This window comes from Apostichopus japonicus, chromosome 4 (assembly GCF_037975245.1).
Source record: "Apostichopus japonicus isolate 1M-3 chromosome 4, ASM3797524v1, whole genome shotgun sequence".
Classification (NCBI taxonomy): Eukaryota; Metazoa; Echinodermata; class Holothuroidea; order Aspidochirotida; family Stichopodidae; genus Apostichopus; species Apostichopus japonicus.
Genome location: NC_092564.1, coordinates 26704734 through 26724801, shown reverse-complemented (window position 1 = coordinate 26724801; position 20068 = coordinate 26704734). Strand labels below are relative to the sequence as shown.

Genomic DNA, 20068 nt, shown 5'->3' with positions numbered 1-20068 from the left:
ACACTTTTCTGTATCCTTCTTAAGCACCAGCCCGGCACCCGGGATTCTTTAAGCAGATAACTCATAGAATGCATTAAAAGGAACAACAAAAGAAAACCACTTGGAATACTACCAGATAAAACAAACAAAAAAAACAAATATAAACCAATTCAAACAGCTCTTGCCTAAGCATAACACCACCATTGATGCACCAGTTTTAAGGATTCCAACCCCCCCCCCCCGGCTGTTCACCCCTTTGACCCCCACATCTCAACAGCTTCCACTACCTGTGTACTAAGCAATTGATTCACTGGGTTTTTTTTTTTCCATCGCCAGATATTAAATGATATTAATTCCATCCCCCCCAAATCACTCCCCCCCCCAAGGTAATATACTGTTTAAATGCCCAGATATAATGGTTCAATTATTTCAGCTAGAACTGTTTTCACTCCCTGATGTTTAATAATAATAATAATATATTCATTTATAGAGCGCAACAATATGCAAATACATTTCTATGCGCTTTACAAAAAGTCGAAATCCAACCGGAAAAAAAAATGAGTTTTCAACTTTCTCTTGAATATATGCAATGTCTGTGCCTCTCTAATAGCACGTGGTAGAGAGTTCCAAGTCTGCGGGGCTCCAGCTCTAAAAGAATTGGAACCCCGAACAGACCTGCATCTAGGGCACTGAAGAAGTGTAGTATCTACAGAGGAACGGAGATTGCATGCAGGACCATAGAGATGAACCATGTCGTCCAAGTACAGAGGGATTTGAATGTTAATTTTAACCATTTTCATCTCATGTCAGTATTGAACTGTTTCATTCTCCTAATGTAACTATCTGATTTCCTACCCCTGACTTTTTAACCCTGGTCATCCCCAAATATTAACTCTGTCCTTCTTAGTCACACAAATAATTAGAAAATGGATCAATAAGACAGACATTTATCTCCGCAATATTTTAAAAAGACAATTATATGGTCACAACCCCCCCCCCCCCACAAAAAAAGAAAACTTCTGTTCACTATTCTTTCACTGAATTGCATTGTAGTGTCACTGTCACTGTCACCCACCCACCCCCCCTCCCTTTTATTCTGCTTTTCCTATAACTGACATCACTAATATCTTTTCAAGCTGACACCATTTCTTCTGGCTTCAGATTACTTTTTTGAACAATGCTTCCAGGAGGATGGACCAATTAGATAGTTCCGTGTACTTGGATTAATTAAACATGCCGTTGCGTTTAAATACATGAAAGAGAGAAGATGAAGAGAAAAAAAAAAACAATAAAATATGCATGACAAGAGCTGTTTGAAAAATTTCCTGAAACATTTTCACCCGCATTTTGTCTTTTTTTTTGTCCAGGCTCTAAAAATTCCCTAATGAGAGCCTGACAACCCGAATGGCTTGACTGAGGGATCTACGATGAGATGGGGAAGAAAAAAAAATCATAAATCAAAATGATAAAGAAACAGACGAAGAAGGTTATAAAATAGTAAATACTTAAAAATATTTTCCTGAGTTTTGTTAGAAGTGCTAGCATGAGGTAAACTTCTTCAGTTCATACAACTGTCTCTTTTATTCTTACATCTTGGGGTGAGCTCTCAGAATACACTGGGGACGGGGTACTGCAGGTTTCACCTTGCAACAACGAATCCCTCAGGACGGGTTTCTGTGATGAATCGTTCGGTCTCTTGACGATGACCACGATCCCATGGTTGGCAAGGTGGTTGTACGGACTGTGCCCTCTGCTGGGGGCTGAATGGGGGGGCAAGACTGATCCCCTGGGTCCCTGATTGACGGCAGTTGTCCTTGATGAGGTATGAGATTGTCCATGGGGTGCTGTGTCCAGCGGTGGATTTTGGGTAGAGGTAGAAGACTGGCTTGATTCCTGTGAAGGGTTCAGAACTTGTGTCGAGTCTGGGTAATGGTGAAGGTAGTGGCCTGAGTTATGGAAAGTGGTCTGAGTAGAGAAAATACAAAAACAATATATCAACACTTGACTCGTGGAGGGGAATTTGTGGCATTTAGGGGGAGTACAGTTTGATTGTTGTTATGGGTCCGTCCGTCCGTCCGTCCATCTATCTATATTTAGATATACTGTCTGTCTGTCTGTCTATCTATCTGTCTGTCTATCTATCTATCTGTCTATCTATCTATCTGTCTGTCTATCTATATGTTTGTCTATCTATCTATCTGTCTGTCTATCTATATGTTTGTCTGTCTATCTAGCTGTCTGTCTATCTGTCTGTCTATATGTCTATCTATCTGTCTGTATATCTAGCTGTCTGTCTGTCTATCTGTCCGTCCATCTGTCTATCTATCTGTCTGTTTGTCTAGCTGTCTGTCTATCTGTCAGTCTATCTGTCTATCTATCTGTCTATCTATCTATCTGTCTATCTATCTGTCCGTCTATCTGTCCGTCTATCTTTCTATCTGTCTGTCTGTCTTGCTATCTACCTATGAAGGAAGGGTAGAGAAGTAAACAGGGCCAACTGAGCAAATGCTCCCTTCTCATAAACTATCAACGGGCAGGAAGAGCTTATCTGTCATGTGACAGTAGATCTTTGGGTCACTATGAACAAAATTAACATAAGCATGGCTGGATTATCAAAAGGACAGCTGACCAAATCACCCTCCCCTTAACACCATGTGAAAGAGAACAGGAAAACCAGATAGGTAGTAATGCATGCACACTTAAAATGGTTCAATTCACAGTCCTGTTTAATATTACAGTGAAGTTTACAAATAAACTCCTCTCCCTCTCCTTCTCCCCCTTCCCACTCCCTCACCTTACCTCAGACAAGGTTTTTTGTTAATTAAGCCCAGGTGTCCCACCCTACAGAAGCTGGGTATCTACTAGAATTGAATTCATAAATGAGAGAGCCACAAGTATCCATTACTACTGCACACTGTAAACTAATAACATGTTTATCCAACCCTATACAATTTTGGGTGTGTGCTTTATCAACTAAGGCATTAGCAACCTCAGATGACACACACAATATTGAGGTTGATGCCCTGAGAGTCATCAGTATTAGTGGTTCCCATTGTGGATAAACCAAATAGAGTATTTTACCCTGACACGGCCTTTGATGGACACCAGCATCGGGGTGGTGATGTCATCTTCAAGCACATCTGTGTAAGGACGTTTCGGATTGACCACTTCCCGCGGTCCTACACTCAACTGTGGGGGACCGATGGGATGGGTGTTGGCATCTCCGTACCTGCGGTGGAATGCAGAAATGCCTTGTTGATGTCAGGGAGTCAAGACAGTGACAAAGAGTGCTTGAAATGCAGCCTATAGGATGAATTCAACGGTCAGCAAACATGGGTAAGGAACAAGCTGTCTTGATGAAGGGTTACATTTATACTGTGTTCCTGACGATAGCAGGAAGTAGACATACTGTGTTATTATAAGACGATGGCACGTCAAACATACCATATCAGACGTATCGTCAAGTTACCTTCAACACAGTAACCGCTTAATCTGATCTACTATGTCATTATAAGACGATGGCACGTCAAACATACCATATCTGACATATTGTTAAGTTATCTTCAACAGAGTTTCCTGTCAATCTGATCTACTGTGTTAGTATAAGACTATGGCATGTCAGACATACCATAAATGATGTATTGTCAAGTTACCTTCAACACAGTAACAGGTCAATCTGATCATTTTTCACCAGATATAATATCATTGTAACTTGTCGGTTCCACAAATATCATATTTTATTCATGTGTTGTCAAGTAACGTGCAAAGCAGCAATTGGTCTTATTTAGCAGTTTTCGTTACGATTTACCGATAGCATAACTCGTCAAGAATTGAACAAATTTGTCGGGATGTCATTAAGAGCGCACCAAGACGAGAGATCCCTCTTAATTTTAATATATCTATATGTAGCAGATGAATGCTTGGAGAGTTCATGGACCCATATGACCGGCACAGATGGAACTCATAACTATTGTGCCACGACAAGATAATTAATGTCTTGCTCTCCCTTGATTGAGAGAGAGCTGACAGGCAGCAATCTCATCAAACTAAAATTGCCAAAGTCTCCGACTCACGTGGCCCTTTAGAACTGACGTACATTTAGCAATTCGTCATCAAGAGTCCTTTTAGTGAAGTAACGTGTATGTGATCATAAAATCCTTAGCCTAATGCTGTGCTGAATCGGACCTCCTGATAACGAACGGTAACGCAGCATGGGACAGCTACAGAGTAGAACCAGCCTTTGGTTCCATCTGAGTTGATAACCTTTGACCGACATTTCTCACCTGTATTTGTAAACGATGAGGGTACTACAGAGGATGATGCAGAGTAGGGCCAGACCGACCCCTATCAACACCCCCAACTGCTTGGGAGACATTCCGTTGAAACCTACAAAATGATGAGAAAGAAAAGAAAGCTCAAAAATCTAAATATCTGACTCAGAAGAGAAAAAGATTACAAATAAATTTATTGCTTTCTTTGAAAGTGACAAGTAAATAGTTTAGAATAGATCAGGATTGCATTTGATCAGATCCTTGGTGACAATGGTTGCATAAATCTACTATGGTTTCTGACTATTACAAACAGCCCTTGCCAAGAAAACAGAATCGACTCTAGTCAGGAATTTTGTTGGTTCATTTTAAGCATTGCCCTCTGTTTATTATGGAAACGTTAAGGTGAAGTCAAAGCGTTAAGATCTTTCTTAAAGTTGTCCATTTATGATTAGTTAACCTAGCATCATAATTTTCAACATTTTGCAGCACAAATGATCAATTGATTGTTTTAATAAACCTCGTGAGATCAACACTGTGCGACAAAGTGATTAATAAATCACGCTCGCACCATAAATGTCATCATTTTGACGATATGCAGCCAAATGATGAATTACCAGCAAAATCAATTACAGAAGAGAATTTGACATTTTTGACTGCATCTTAACATTGTTTACACAAACTGTCACTGCTAGATCATATGACCATGTAACTAACATTGTGAGATCAACACTTTGCGACAAAGTGATTAATAAATCACGCTCGCATCATAAATGTCATCATTTTGACGATATGCAGCCAAATGATGAATTACCAGCAAAATCAATTACAGAAAGAGAATATGACATTTTTGACTGCATCTTAACATTGTTTACACAAACTGTCACTGCTAGATCATATGACCATGTAACTAACATTGTTACACAAATTGTCACTCATAGATAATATGACCATGTAACTAACATTGTTTACACAGATTGTCACTGCTAGATAATGTGACCAGGTAACTTTCATACCTGGGTCATCTCCTTCTGTCTCCTCCATGGTGTCGGTGTAGACAGGTTTCGTTGCCGGTCCGTACCCTACATGGGTACCTGCTTTCACCTTAAAGTAGTATCTTGTTCCACTCTCCAATTGATTGAAGACCGACTTATCTGCATGGCCTGTTAATGGAGCATATGTAGTACAAAATTAAAGCACAATGCTGAAACACTGACAGAAGCAACAATATGATACGATAATGACCCCCAAAATTATAAAATTGTATCAGTTGTTTTAGAATATATATGAATCCTTCACTGTTTAGAGAGTATCGTGTGCATGGCGGGATGCAATACTGAACAGACGTAGAATTGATTTGTGATTAGATAGTTGAGATTAAAGCATTCCCAAGATGTGAAAAGTATGCCCTCAACTGTCGTACAAACACAATGGCGTGTGCAAAGGGGAGTGGTAGGGAGGGAGGGAGTATCAATCTTGGGTGGGAGGAATGTTCACTCGGGGGATTTTGTGCTAAAATTCAAAGTATTTATTAGCAAAGCTTTGCATTAAGATTTAAGTACAGACATAATACATAGTCCTAATATGCTTCAGAATGCACCGTTTGAGGTCTAAAACTGATTGAATTTTTCCTCCTTAGCACCCAACCAATGATTAATCGGCATTGAAGAAACGTGATGATCGTTTAGGAACAGGGAATTGATTATTCCTCTAAGGAAGATTGTTCGAAAGTTATATGTCAATATCATTGTTGATTTGCTTCGCATCGTGCCTTGACTGGTACAGTACCAAGTTGTTTGAGTCATCAATGGACTTGCTCAAGTCACCAACAAACTCCCTAAATAAGGCCAGAAAAAATATAACTACCCGAATGTAGAAAAGGGTATGCTGAATGTTTTGTAAGATAGATTGTCAAGGCCTTATAGCAAAATGCATTTTTTTTTTAACAACTGCTTCAGGCTGGCTAGGAAATTCAGGTGACTGGTTTATTATTCCAAAGCCACTGTTTTAGATCATCAAGCAAAAAAATGTCTGCGATTTTACCGTGGTACTACGAGCAACTTAAAAAAAAAAAAAAAAAAAAAAATTTTCTTCACGACTTTAGGCAAATAACACACAAATCATTTTAAACGTTAATACCCCCAGTACTGAGAGTTACTCAAAATTCTCACCGTCCGTTTTATGATGGTGCCACTGTGCCTCTGGCATTGTCTGGTCTTTGTTGAATAGTACAACGTACTCCGTGATGATTCCGTTGGGCTTTAGGGGAGGTTGCCAGTTGACGTTGACGGTGTGTTCGTCCAGTGGAAGAGCATGAATACTCTCAGGAGCAGATGCTGGCACTATTGAAAATATAGACACACATATTATGAATAAATTAACAAACAAAACATGTAAGGCATATAAGTGGAGGTGGGGAGGGGAAGGGGGAAGAGAGAATGGGGAGGCAAGCCCTCATTGGTTTGCAAGGACTCTCATTGGCTTCTGCCCCGAAGAAATGATCGACATAATTCCACTATGAGACCTAAATAATACTAAAACCAAACATCATACTTAGAAAGACGTGTCTCAAACTCACCATCCTCTAACGTCGTCACAAGCAATGCTTTGCTGCTTTCACCGTATCCACCTCGACAGCCAACTCGGATTTTGAATGAGTAGTTCATATACGGAAGTAGGTTTTTGAACAACTGCCTTCGCTGGCTAGGATCCCTGAAAGATATGCACATCCAGAGAGAGACATACGTAAATGATAATAATTAGTTTTGAGTTAGGTAGTATTGATACTCGCTGGTAACTGAGGACGTGGTACAGTGGTGTTCTGTTCGAGGTCGACACAACCGTTCGGACGCGATGTATTCAGACATCACCTGACATTTTCGGACGTTTTCTGACACACCTCCGGAAACTTGGACTTTTTTGTGCTATTTTCTCCAACAATATTGTTTTAATCCGGACGGAACATGCGGTTTACTGCCTACTTTTACACACTAGATTAATTTTGATCTTCTCAGTTTGTTACAATAGAAGTTACAATGGTGATATGTCCGATTATGTCCAATAAACCGGATGTTTTAGCCCTACTCAAAGTAACAATACAGTCAGGAGTACAGAGACAAGAACCCTTTCATTTCAGAAAAACTTCTTGTGTCCGATAATCCGGACAATTAAAGCTAAACTATGTTTCTGTTCAAAAGCGATTTCCCTATATCAGTTTGAGAATTGTAACATTACTTACACACGTATAGTATAAGCCTAGAGGTGTTTTGTAGGGTAGATCGTTTTACTCTCATATCGGTTTACGGCACAGTATCTCAACGCTTTTTTCATAAATCTAACATACTTTCGTGTTGTCTGCTGCTGTATAGCATGGAATCAGTGTGAATCTAAGACGAAGCAGTTTAACTGTAAAATCATTGTCTAGGAACACTATCATTAATTTTGGAAAATGATATTAGTTTCAGGCTAAATTTACGTACTGGTTTGGTTGAATCATCATGGGTAATGGGGAGTGTAATATATCAGTACCACCCTGGAACACATCACATGACCCATCATGCATGGTAAGCGTATTTACTGCGTGATAGTTCCTCCAGGGTTATTAAACTGGATGTGTAATAGGGGGAGGGGGTGGGGGTGCATTATCCATACAAAGGGAGTTTCCTACATATAGGCTAATATATTATCCCTTTAGCATCAGATTTGTGCACTGCCTAGCAATCCTGAAAAGGAAATGTGTTTTAAGAGTGATATTGGTCACTACATAACGTTGATGTTTGCGTTCATAAATGCAGTTGCAAGGTTCCAACAGAAAATTAAAGTATGAGTGGCTGAGGGAATCTCCCCGAGGACGTTTCTGTGCCTCTTCAAATTACTGCCTTCCAGACACAGAAGCCACCAAGACCACCCTTACAAAAGACTGTTGGCACACAAAAGACGACTGGACACTAGATAAACACTCCACGCTTTTGTTACTTTTGGACTTAGTAAACTTTATCTTGGACCCTTTCGGACACTTTGGGCTTTGAATGCTGGGTATGACATAATTTTTTATTTACGGAACCAGACAGATCCGGACATTTTCGGACATTTTTTGACATTTTCGGACATTTTAAAATCGGACGACTATGTCAACCTCGACGGAACACCACTGTATGTACCATTACAACAGGTTAGGTGAGGTACTGGCAGTAACGGTTAAGGTGAGGTACTGTACCTCGTTGATCATTGAGGAGATGCACAGTAATGGATACGGTGAGATTCCTGCACTTAGTACAGTTATTAATAATGATGTAGTACTCACGAGATGAAGCTATCGATAACTTCCTCGCCTAATTTTGTTTGAATCAAGAACCCGTCATACTTGAGGTTGGTGACAGGTTCACTCCAGACCAAAGTCAGGGATGTGGATGTGACTGAGACACTGGCTATCGTGAATGGAGGGAGCACCGAGCAGGTTGTACTGACCACTGTTGCAGACAGAAAAATGAGTGAATTTGTGAAATTAGTATTTGGAAACTATGTTAACTGTATTCGGGAACTATGTGATAAGTATTCTGGAACTGTTAAAAGTATTCACAAACTCTGTAAACAGTTTTCACAAACTCTGTAAATAGTATTCACAAACTCTCTCAAAAGTATTCACAAAGTCTCTAAAAAGTATTCACAAACCCTGTTAATAGTTTTCACAAACTCTCTAAACAGTCTTCACAAACTCTCTAAACAGTCTTCACAAAATCTGTAAATAGTATCCACAAACTCTGTAAATAGTATTCAAAAACTCTGTAAACAGTATTCACGAACTCTGTAAATAGTATGCACAAACTCTGTAAATAGTATTCACAAACTCTGTAAACAGTATTCACAAACTCCATAAACAGTATGCACAAACTCTGTAAATAGTATTCACAAACTCTGTAAAAAGTATTCACAAACTCTGTAAATAGTATTCACAAACTCTGTAAATAGTCTTCACAAACTCTCTAAACAGTGTTCACAAACTCTCTAAACAGTATTCACAAACTCTGTAAATAGTTTTCACAAACTCTGTAAATAGTATTCACAAACTCCCTCAACAGTATTCACAAACTCTGTAAATAGTATGCAAGAACTCTGTAAATAGTATTCACAAACTCTGTAAACAGTATTCACAAACTCTGTAAACAGTATGCACAAACTCTGTAAATAGTATTCACAAACTCTGTAAATAGTATTCACAAACTCTGTAAATAGTATTCACAAACTCTCTAAACAGTGTTCACAAACTCTCTAAACAGTATTCACAAACTCTGTACATAGTTTTTACAAACTCTGTAAATAGTATTCACAAACTCCCTCAACAGTATTCACAAACTCTGTAAATAGTATTCACAAACTCTGTAAATAGTATTTACAAACTCTGTAAACAGTATTCACAAACTCTGTCAATAGTATTCACAAACTACCTATAAACAGTATTCACAAACTTTATTTTACTCTGATATAACAAACATAAACTTTTTTTTCCAAGACCAACCTATTTGCGTGGTGAAGGAGAGGATGGCCAGAGAGCTGTCTCCGTATTGGCTGAATCCAGCCATGACAATCTCATAGTCGGTATTAGACTCTGTATGGGGAAAATGAAAGAAAATATACTTTTTAAGGTGAAAAGATTCAATTCCCAATTGATTTTGACACATTTAATGATATTATTCAATAATAATAATACAGCAGCGTAGTCTACCAGCTTGACTTATCAATTAAGTCATTTTTAGAAGATGACGTAAATAAATGCCATCAAACTTGAAAATTTTCCAATTTCCTCTTACGACCGATAAATATTGATATGGAGAAGTTTCCGAGAAATTATTATTAAAAATTGAATCCAATTCATTAATAATGAGTCCATTAACCTTCACTTGAGGGAACAAAATCATGGGGTGTCTTTATAGCTTGACGAATTGCAATTTTTATTCGAGAGTAGTAATACACGGCTGATTTGGTCAAACTGTCGAGCGAGTTTGAAAAGGTTGTTTACCGGTAGTAAAATAGAAGCTACAAGTGGGAACGAACTATACTAAAGAATGTTAGATTACTTGGTGGCTCTTACCCTTCCAAGAGATGCCTCCCCCCCCTCATTATCCAAGTATGTACACAAACTTAAAACCCTGCGATGTAAATCAATCTATAAAAAGAATGCTTTATCAGCCAGTGGGATCTTACATCTATAACAGATGAATATTGCTGGTTCAGCTTTTAAACAGTTTCTAGCATAGGCAACCACTTTACAATATGTTTCTATCTACTATTCATGCACCTAAACTTTAATTGGCATACACTTTGTTTACAATAAATGTAAAAATAAAAGTACAACAACAATGCAATGATTTATATATACAAAAAACACAATAATAATAACAATAATGATAGTAACTTTGAGTAGAAGTCACAAGAGATTGGGGGGAGGGGGAGGGGGAGGAGACAAACCCTTCTTTGAAAGAGTAGAAATCTACATACATAAAAAACAGCCTGGAATACAGCTAAAGGGTCCTCATTCTCCCTGGATCCCTGAAACATAAAATTCTCTCCTCCCCCACCCCTCCAACCAACCTCACTCCTCCAACCAACCTCACTCCTCCAACCAACCTCACTCCTCCAACCTCACTCCTCCAACCACCCCAACTCCTCCAACCACTCCCACTCCTCAAACCACCCCATCCCCCACTCTTCCAACCTCCCTATTGAAGTACAGAGTGCAGTTTCAGTTGTTACTGTTTAACAGTGTCAACATTACAAAAACACACATGTAAACACCCTTTAATCATTCAAAGTGCACTGACCCTTCCATTGGGTGAGAGAGTGGCCTTAATACAACTGGGCAGCTTCAGAATTCATGACGCTACGTAAATCCAGTTCTTCTATTAAAAGTAATGAAGAATTAAAACCCTCATATTTCAGAGATCTGTAACTCTCTGCCTATTGGCCAGCTGCCAGCAGAAATGCAGACTTTGGCGTAATCATGGAACCGACCGCTATTTTTAATCAACTTTGGAAGCGCAGTACTGTTCATATTATAATCAGCGTCCTGGATTTACCAACTCACTACAATTTCAATTATATATGGATCTATATGTACACAGTTTTCTGATAACAATTATAATACGCCGGTATAAAAAGGACCCACTTTCAGTATTCTGGGCATTTCATGACTAAAAAAACAATATTACACAACCCTGCGAATCTTCCCGCATATGAGATCCACTGATCCAATCTCTCTTCAAACTCTATGTCCAGTCTATAACCTCCTATAAGTGTACACCGAAATTGCCCAACTACATATTTACCATTTTTCTGTTATATAACAGCATTTATGAACGCACACAGATATATTGTGTGCATTCATAAATGATATAGACAACTGACTCCTTTTGACATTCTCAAAGTGTGTGAATTACCACCTGTTGAGTCTTCTCTACAGCCCCGTTCATTGCACACAAAAATTGTGATATATATTCATTTTCACATCTAGCGTGACTGTTTTGTCCTAGGTACACCCTCACAAGCACTAATTGCTGGTCTCACAGTTCATTAATAAAAATATGAAATAAAGAAAGAAAAAAAAAATTCTCAAAGAAACTTCATATATAAAAAAGATCAACGTTTTTCAGTAGTAAATAGTTAAAAGTCATAAATATGTAACTGAAAAAGAAAAAAAATTCAGGTAAAGGGTCACTGAAAATATGATTTAGTACTTGTAATATAGTGGCATTTGCTCACAAACAAAATATCCAGGTGGGGGTGGTGGCTTGATTAGTTTGATCCATCATAGTAGCTTCATAGTGACAATGACCAGTAAATTTAGGAGGTCGGTTCATGGTAGAATTATCATTAACTGCAAGGCCGGATCAATAAAAACTGCACTTAATATTCCAACTTTTGCCTAATTTGTTGCGTATTAGACTGAGGGTTTTGGTCGGTAATTTATAGTTACAGAGTCTCACAGTTTTATACATTTTTATGCATTTCAATTGCGGCAAGACCTCGATAGAGTATGTGTACTGGCCTATAAATAGCAGCAAATCTTACGAAATATGACCAGATGTTTAGGCATTTTTTTAAACCATAATTTACTTTTAATTGAAGAATTGCTAGCAACAATTAGTTAACAAATGTGTGAACAATTCTTTTAACCGTTTATTTCTCTTGTAGCTGCAAGTTTATTGGAAGAGTGAAGTTAATAAATGGTCCACTTTCTTACGAGAAGTACGCGAAAAGTCCATTGTTATTGTTCGCGTCCGCAGTACACTCCACAGAATGACGTCACACAGTGACCTGTACGTTCATGAGCTTTTATGCATCACGTTTCTGGTCAGTGAGAATCTGCTAACTTTGACATCACATTGCTCTAAAGTACTGTCTCTTTCGACTTAAGTGGAACAACAATATTGTTCGTGCACTAATAATACTTTAGTATGAGCCCCCCCCAAAAAAAATTTTTTGGCCTCCAGTAATGCATTTTAAAATGTTGTCACATTGTCTGTCACTAAAAATATCCCATTTAAGACAGCTCATATCTGTTGATCTAGGTAACGTTGATTATAATGGATGACTTTCTGTGAGATTTATGTGTTGATATATCAAATGTTAACAGAAAAAAAAAAGAGCTCCTTTTAACGCCAATGCGATGACTCTATCAGGTCCGAAAAGCTCTTTAGAAGCTGAATTTGTTTCCGTGGTAACTCCCACCGTATCTGAGACACCCTTGACGACAAAATGTATATCGTAATCTTGTTAAGTGAGTGCCACAGCAGATATGAAAGGTTTTTTTTTTTTTTTTTTTTTTACTTCCATGCAAAACATCATTATCCTAGGCTTACCCGTCGATAATGCAAAGTTCTCAACCTAATCTATTGCAAGTAGGAATACTAGAGAGGTTATTTTCAAAAACACTTTCGACGAAAATGTAATACCTCAGAGTCGTTTTGTTTGGGGGCATAGCTATGGCATATCTAAATGAATCATTATATAAGTTATCGATTAACCACTTACAAACAGCATTGTGACTGTTTCTGTTTCTGTTCTAACAGTGAAGGTTTCCTTTACAGAATGAATTTTTAAAGGGGCAAACTTTAACACACTGCTATCAAGGCCAAGTTGGATTTTCTGTCACACTTTTAAGCTTGGAGTGAATAACCATTTAGACAAGTGACATTCATCGACTATAGTGACTGGACTACTAAGTCTAATACACAGGTCATAGGGTCAGTTCCTCATATGCACCACAAAACTCATATGGAAAACATTAACCTTTTTTATGGTCTCCAATGACATGTTTGCAATGCATTACAGATTTGTGCACCGACCGACATTGACATTCATAACAGTTCAACCATGAGTCGATCTGTCCTTCCGTCCGTCAATAAATGCTAAAAGAACTCTTGGTAACGGACTGGTTCCATGGCACTATTGTACCCGGAAGAAGTAGGTCATTGGGTCATCTGGGACGCCCTTCACTATCGCCGTGCGCTTTTACCTTACATCGAGTTACATTTTAATAGCTGGCGGCAAGCAAGCAAGGAATCTTTGTAGAACTCAACACATGATGACAATGACAAATTGGCAATCACAAACACAGATTGCACCACCTCTGTATAGCATATCTTGACAATGCCACGAGTGCAAGCAATTAACAGTCTTATTCATACAAGGCAGCGTGCTAACAGCTGTTTACACACACCTCACTACAGTCCGAAATCAGATCTAGGGATCTAAAGCATAACTACTGAATCCCTGTCAACCTCATCTTCATCATACCAATCAATATTAATTTTTTTCCCTCTTTATTAATGTTTATTATTATTAAGATTTGAAACGGAATCTTCTGCTGGATGGGAGTCATTCTCAGCTGTCGGAGTGTTAGCTTTGATGAATAAGGAAAACCAAGAAGATCCCTCCTGTTGGAGAGTGGGGGGGGGGTGTTGGGTACTTTATGGTTCCAGGTCTTGAATAAAGATTGACAAAGATTAACATTGCTCAACCAGCAAAAGGTATTAGACGTTGAACGGAATAGGACTTGTTTAAGAGGAGCACACCGAACCTTCACATGTTTGAGATGCAATGTAACCTCTCACATTGAAAAATGGGGGGGGGGGGGAAGGTTGTTAGATTGGAACCAGAAAACGAAAATGTTTGTGGCTACATAAACATATTTATAGTGTGGTATGCCATACATGTTTAATAATATACATGAACTTGTACTTATCAACACTAGATATGTACATTTGCAAGCCGGCACTCTCCTAATGGACATGTATGCAAACAGGAAGGCACTAACCTGTAGGAACGGCACATGTTTACATCCTCATACAGCCTCATATACCAGCGCATGCGTGTTACTGCACTTGTTGCCAGGCACACCATATACAGGTATAGTGCGCTGGACTAGCTGGCAAACTTAATATACTGGATCCGAAATTCAATCTGAATTGTAGGTCTACATGGGTTGGGGATTTTGAAAATGAACTGAGCGAAACTAACAAATAAGTACCTTTGGTGGCGGTTTTCTGACGCTTCAGGTGAATCTCACACGACAAGCAATGTTAATCGGATAATTATTTGTCAGACAAGAAAACTTGACTTCAATGTGGCAGTACAAAAAAAATGACCGAGATGGACACCGACGATTACCTTCAGAGCTTTGGCGTGATCATGTTTCTCGTGTATAAAACAAGAGGGAATAAAACCCAACTCACCGAGATTGCTCCACGTGGCCTTGGAGATGGGCATGTCGATCCTCCTCATCACCCCTATGGGTTCCTTCCGTTTGGTTGCAATGGTCAGCCAGTGTCCGTCCACCGAACCGTTACCCTTCTTCCACACCACCGAAACAGACGTTCCGTTCGAGATTTCCAACTGTGGGGAAGGCCTCCCGACGTCTGGAGATAGAAACAAAAGGAGAAAGTACTCGTCAATGCTATGCGCAGAGTGGCAAACGACGCTGTCACTACAGTCACTACTACCTCTAACCCTTGACCTACTTTCACAGTTTTTCCTGTAATTACCTATTATTTAAGCTTCTAACTTCTTTCTCATACCTGTGTCAGGATCGATGCACTCAAGGTGTCAGACAAGTCAGAGGGAGGTATTACTCTGGTTTTTTGGACTAACGATCTTTTGTCTCTGGGCTGTGCAGTTTCCTTCCACTTTAAAAAAGTGTTACTGCTAGTAACACAGCTGTTAGTATGGCCTAGTAATGTGACAAAACCCCCCTAACTCGAAATGTGCATGAACGATGATGCCTGCTCACTTATCACGCACCCAGAGAACCAAACCCCCCTCACCCCCATCCCCTCAGGCTTCAGTAAGCACTGCTTACGTAATAGGACCATCCAAATTTGGATCAAAATCAAATTTAGAGCACTAAAACATCTATTCTGAATGTTACATAACATTCAGTATAGATATGTTTTAAGATATGTTAATTAAGGCTATAGATATGTTAATAAGGAATATGTTAATAATATGTTAATAAGGAATAGATATGCTAATTAAGATATGTTAATTAAGGCTAGGTACTGGTAAAGAGCACAGACTTTCAGTAAAATAACATATATATATGCCATATTCTTTATCAGAGTCTTTGAAAGAGTCTTTGAAAAGAGTCTTTGAAAGAGAGACTGTTGCCTGGCAACAGTAGACCTCTTCTGTATCTCCCAACGTTGTGATGTACAACTAGGGATTAGCGCATGTTAGTGACGTCTAACAATCTCTTAATAAAAAATATCAAAAATAAGCAGATTATCAGGGATGGGTCATAACACAATCGGCCAATCAGAACCAACAATGAAAATGGATAGCATAAATAATAAAATATCAAGGCATTCATCTCTCAAGTTGAGTATATAGGAAATTAGAAAGTTTGACAGTTCTGTAATATTATGCTATTGCCAAATATGAAAAATTTCTTGCGTCTTGCAACAGAAAAATTGGATATGCAGATCTCGACTCGACACTTTAGCTGTTCTGTTTGTTTATGTGCATATATATAAATATATCTATATCTGTTCATATCAATCTTCAGGTCAGATCTTTTGAATGGAAGTTGCCACAATCTCTTAGTTTCATATTCCACAAGTAACAGAACGTAATCTATTATTTTTTGTAAGTAACCAAAATGGAGTCAGAAAGTGTTTCCAAAATTTTCAATTTTGCTTTCAGACTGCCATTTTGCTTTGAGGGCTTAAGACTCTGTAGGTTTGGTTGAACTGACAATAAAACACAGTTACACCCACCCCCCCTCACATCCCCCTCCCATCCCCCTCCCTCCCCTTTAAAAGTTTTGAGAGTAAATCCATTGCAGTATAACAGTAGCAGTAATTGGATGCATTGTTAATGTACTTAAACTAGAAATAGGAAAATAAGTGATTCAACATTGCCTAGGAATTTTAGGGGTCTGTGGAGCTTACTTAGCAGTGTGCATATATTAAGCAGTAATCTAAACATTTAAAATAATTCCTTGCAACAGTTCATATAAGAGAATCTCTGGTAGTAGGCTACACAAAATATTTTTCAGGTTGACTATTGTCACCAGCAAGATACCAGCAAGATACATGGACCTACAAGATACATGGACCTACAAGATACATGGACCTACAAGATACATGGACCTACAAGATACATGGACCTACAAGTGTTAAAGTCTAGTCTAAGCTTTACCTTTCAAGGGTTTCATGTTTACAAGGTTTATAGACTTTGATCTCAAATGACCTTTGAACTATTTGCAAACTGGGTTCCTAAACTTTATTAAGGTGGAACTACATACCAAAATACTATGAAATTGATTAAAGATTTGAATTTGCTTTGCTTTGATATCAAATTGTTTTAGTTTTTCAAACTTTGACCTCTGTTGACCTCATATGACTTTGCACTCATTATGAAGGTCAATTTTCACACCAAGAAAGTAGTGTGGTTTTGGATTTATTGTGCTGACAATAGTTTTCAGACTGTGACTTTTACTGACCTCAACGACCTCCGTAACAATGATTTAACGGTTTCATGTAGTATAAATATTGGTGGATCAACATCCCCAACTATGAAGTTCATCCAAACTTTAACTTATTGCATTTAAACTATTTTGAACCCCCACAAGGTTTTTGACCCTCACCAATTTCAATAGGATTTTTTTCACCATGTGGTACCAACATACCAAATATGAAAGCCAAGTACTTAGTTGCTATTTTGACAAGGAGGGGTCACATGTATAATTACACACACACACACATGCACACACACAGATGCATCACTAACTTTCATTTGCCTTCAGCTAGGAATGAAAATGCCTGCATTCCAAATTAGGAATGAACTAATCTATCATTACTACCCAGTAAAGTATAACAAACAAGCCCCTTTTTTTGCCAAGGAAGAAACAAACTAAGATCTGTTCTAAAAACTTCCCATTTTCACAGAGTAATAATACGCTGCGCTACATAACAGACATCGTGTTGCTGTCTCGTATTTAAGTAAGTAGTCCCGCAAAATAAAAATTAATCAACTTTGTAGTATTTAACTTGAATGCATGTAAATGTGCCTCTCCAATGATTTTACTAGCTTTTGCACATATATGATATTCATGAAGTGAAGAACAGTCAAATCGCTTGATGGTATGAAACACCCAGTCATATTCTCCCTATCTCTTTTTCAATTCAGAAAAATTCATGAAATTACTGTTCCCATGCAAACAGATACTCAAAACCTGCTACAGATGTGATGGAATTTTCCTTGCAAGTCTTTCAAACTGTGGACAAGGATAAATTATATAATTTTTTTTCAAATATATATCATTTTTGGTTCTCTCCCTTTACAATCTCTTTAAAATAATTATGAAACTGCTTGTTTCAACATAATGCAACACTGTGTTACCAAACCCTTTGACATAGCTAATTGATATATTGTTATCTGGTCAGTTGATTCCCATTGCAGTATTATCCACACTGTAATAGTTCCGTACAACTTTAAAAGGTTTAAATCGACCTACTGTCAGCATACGCAGTACAGTCATATATAGTTACAATTCTGTGTAAAATTTATTCCAGTTTTGGAGTTAGAAAGGGAAAAAAGTACTAGTATATATGTCTAGAGTAACATATATTTATCCAGTTCCTATTTGTACTATTCTTCAAGTGAAAGTTGAACAAGGTTTGAAGTGTGCTTCAGTACAATATATGAGAATATATAAAGATGGCTAAATGTTGATATCACTGAAGCTTGAAGCCAACAATCTTGAGTACCTCATATCAAATTGACAGGGAGGCTATCTGGAATGGAGAGGTGGCAATATTTATTAGGCTGTCCCTCTGTCCCCCCCCCCCCCCCACCAAAGAATAGAACAAGAAAATATGAAAGATGTATATATATATGTGTGTATATATATATCGAATCGAATCCCGGTGGAGGCTGAAAGTTTTTCACTGTTCTGGATTTTCCTTCTCATTACGTTTTCAATTATATATATATATTTAATCATCACAAAATGCTGAGGGTTTCATACATTTTCCATCTCTGCATTTGCAAAATGAAACTGAGTTTATCACTTTCCAATGGGTGAGCAGTCACACTTCCATGAAAAACAACATTAGGTTTGATATCTGAAAGCTGAATTTATAATTGCATCTTCTAAATGTAGAGTTTTACGTAAATTACAGGGTAGTCTGAGAAGTCAAGCTTCTAACTGAGCATACCAACAGCTCAAAACCTATGATTGTCAGAATAATGTTTTTCGCAGGATTTTTTGTTGGACTAGTCAGATGTCAGGACGAACGAATGACAGTTGGCAAACGTTTAAAACGTTTTGAGCCATGTGCTGGCATTATTATCCACGTACAAACGTTAAGTACCGTTTTCGTAATCGATGCACCACAGGAGAAAGACAGAATCTGTGCCTTTTCCCCAAAAACTCACCCTTTGTACAATCCACGATGATACTCCTCCAGTCTGAGAATGGTCCGTATCCAACGACCGTGGCTGCAGCCAGCCTGAAACTATACGTCTGACCGTCCTGCAGACCGCCGATTGAGAAGGACAAGTTCCCCGCCAAAATAATTTTGCGTTCGACTCGGTCGGTACTATGCGGCTTATATTCCACGGAGTATTGCAAGACGACACCTCGACGTAACGATTTCAGCATCGGAAGAAGAGTGACGTTGACTTCTCCTGGTTTTGTGCTGGACAGAAAAAATGCTGGGCTGCTCAGAGGTTCTGAAATGAAAGAGAGAGATAAAACACATTTTAATTGCACAATGCTCCATTCCATGTTAGTAATAAAACAGCTGTATTAAGATGCAGTGGAAAAAATGACAAAAGAAGAACTAGCAACGAAGACCCCAAAATTGTTCTGCTGTCAGAAGCATGAGACTTGATACGATCAGTGTTATAGATGGTACAAAATACCAACAAACTGACAAACAAACAGACAAACAGACTGACATGAGTTCTTCTGTGTGCAAAGTAAGTACCTCCTCCTCTATTGATGGTGGTGTGGATGAATAAAATATATATATACTGTATAGCAATTAATGGAATACAAGCATCACATAAGAGGTTATTCAAAATTTGCAGTTTTTGCCTATGAACCTGTCAGGTATAATTTATTCACAAAAACAATTTATCGACGAAACTATCAAACCGACACAATCTTCTAGATTATTCCACCAAAGAAAATAGAACTGACGAGAAACTTGACAAACAAGCTTTGTATACATGTGCTACAATCAGATGTGGATTAAAATCATCCCCAAAAGCTGATGTAAATGACTGTTTCAATTTTATTAATTTTTTTTTTTCTTTGG

At 38.2% G+C, this 20068-nt stretch overlaps 1 protein-coding gene across 1 annotated transcript in view; it reads right to left on the bottom strand.

Moving 5' to 3' along the window:
* Positions 1–1249: 1249 nt before the first annotated feature.
* LOC139966982 (protogenin B-like) overlaps positions 1250–20068 on the bottom strand; it is an 80747-nt gene continuing 61928 nt past the window's right edge. The window contains exons 9-18 of the mRNA XM_071970527.1: positions 19182–19478; positions 14978–15160; positions 9763–9852; positions 8551–8716; positions 6826–6959; positions 6419–6589; positions 5264–5410; positions 4263–4365; positions 3061–3208; positions 1250–1944 (exon numbers count right to left, since the gene is read on the bottom strand). Coding sequence (XP_071826628.1) covers positions 1543–1944; positions 3061–3208; positions 4263–4365; positions 5264–5410; positions 6419–6589; positions 6826–6959; positions 8551–8716; positions 9763–9852; positions 14978–15160; positions 19182–19478 — 1841 coding nt within the window. The 3' untranslated portion in view covers positions 1250–1542. The remainder of the gene's footprint in view (positions 1945–3060; positions 3209–4262; positions 4366–5263; positions 5411–6418; positions 6590–6825; positions 6960–8550; positions 8717–9762; positions 9853–14977; positions 15161–19181; positions 19479–20068) is intronic.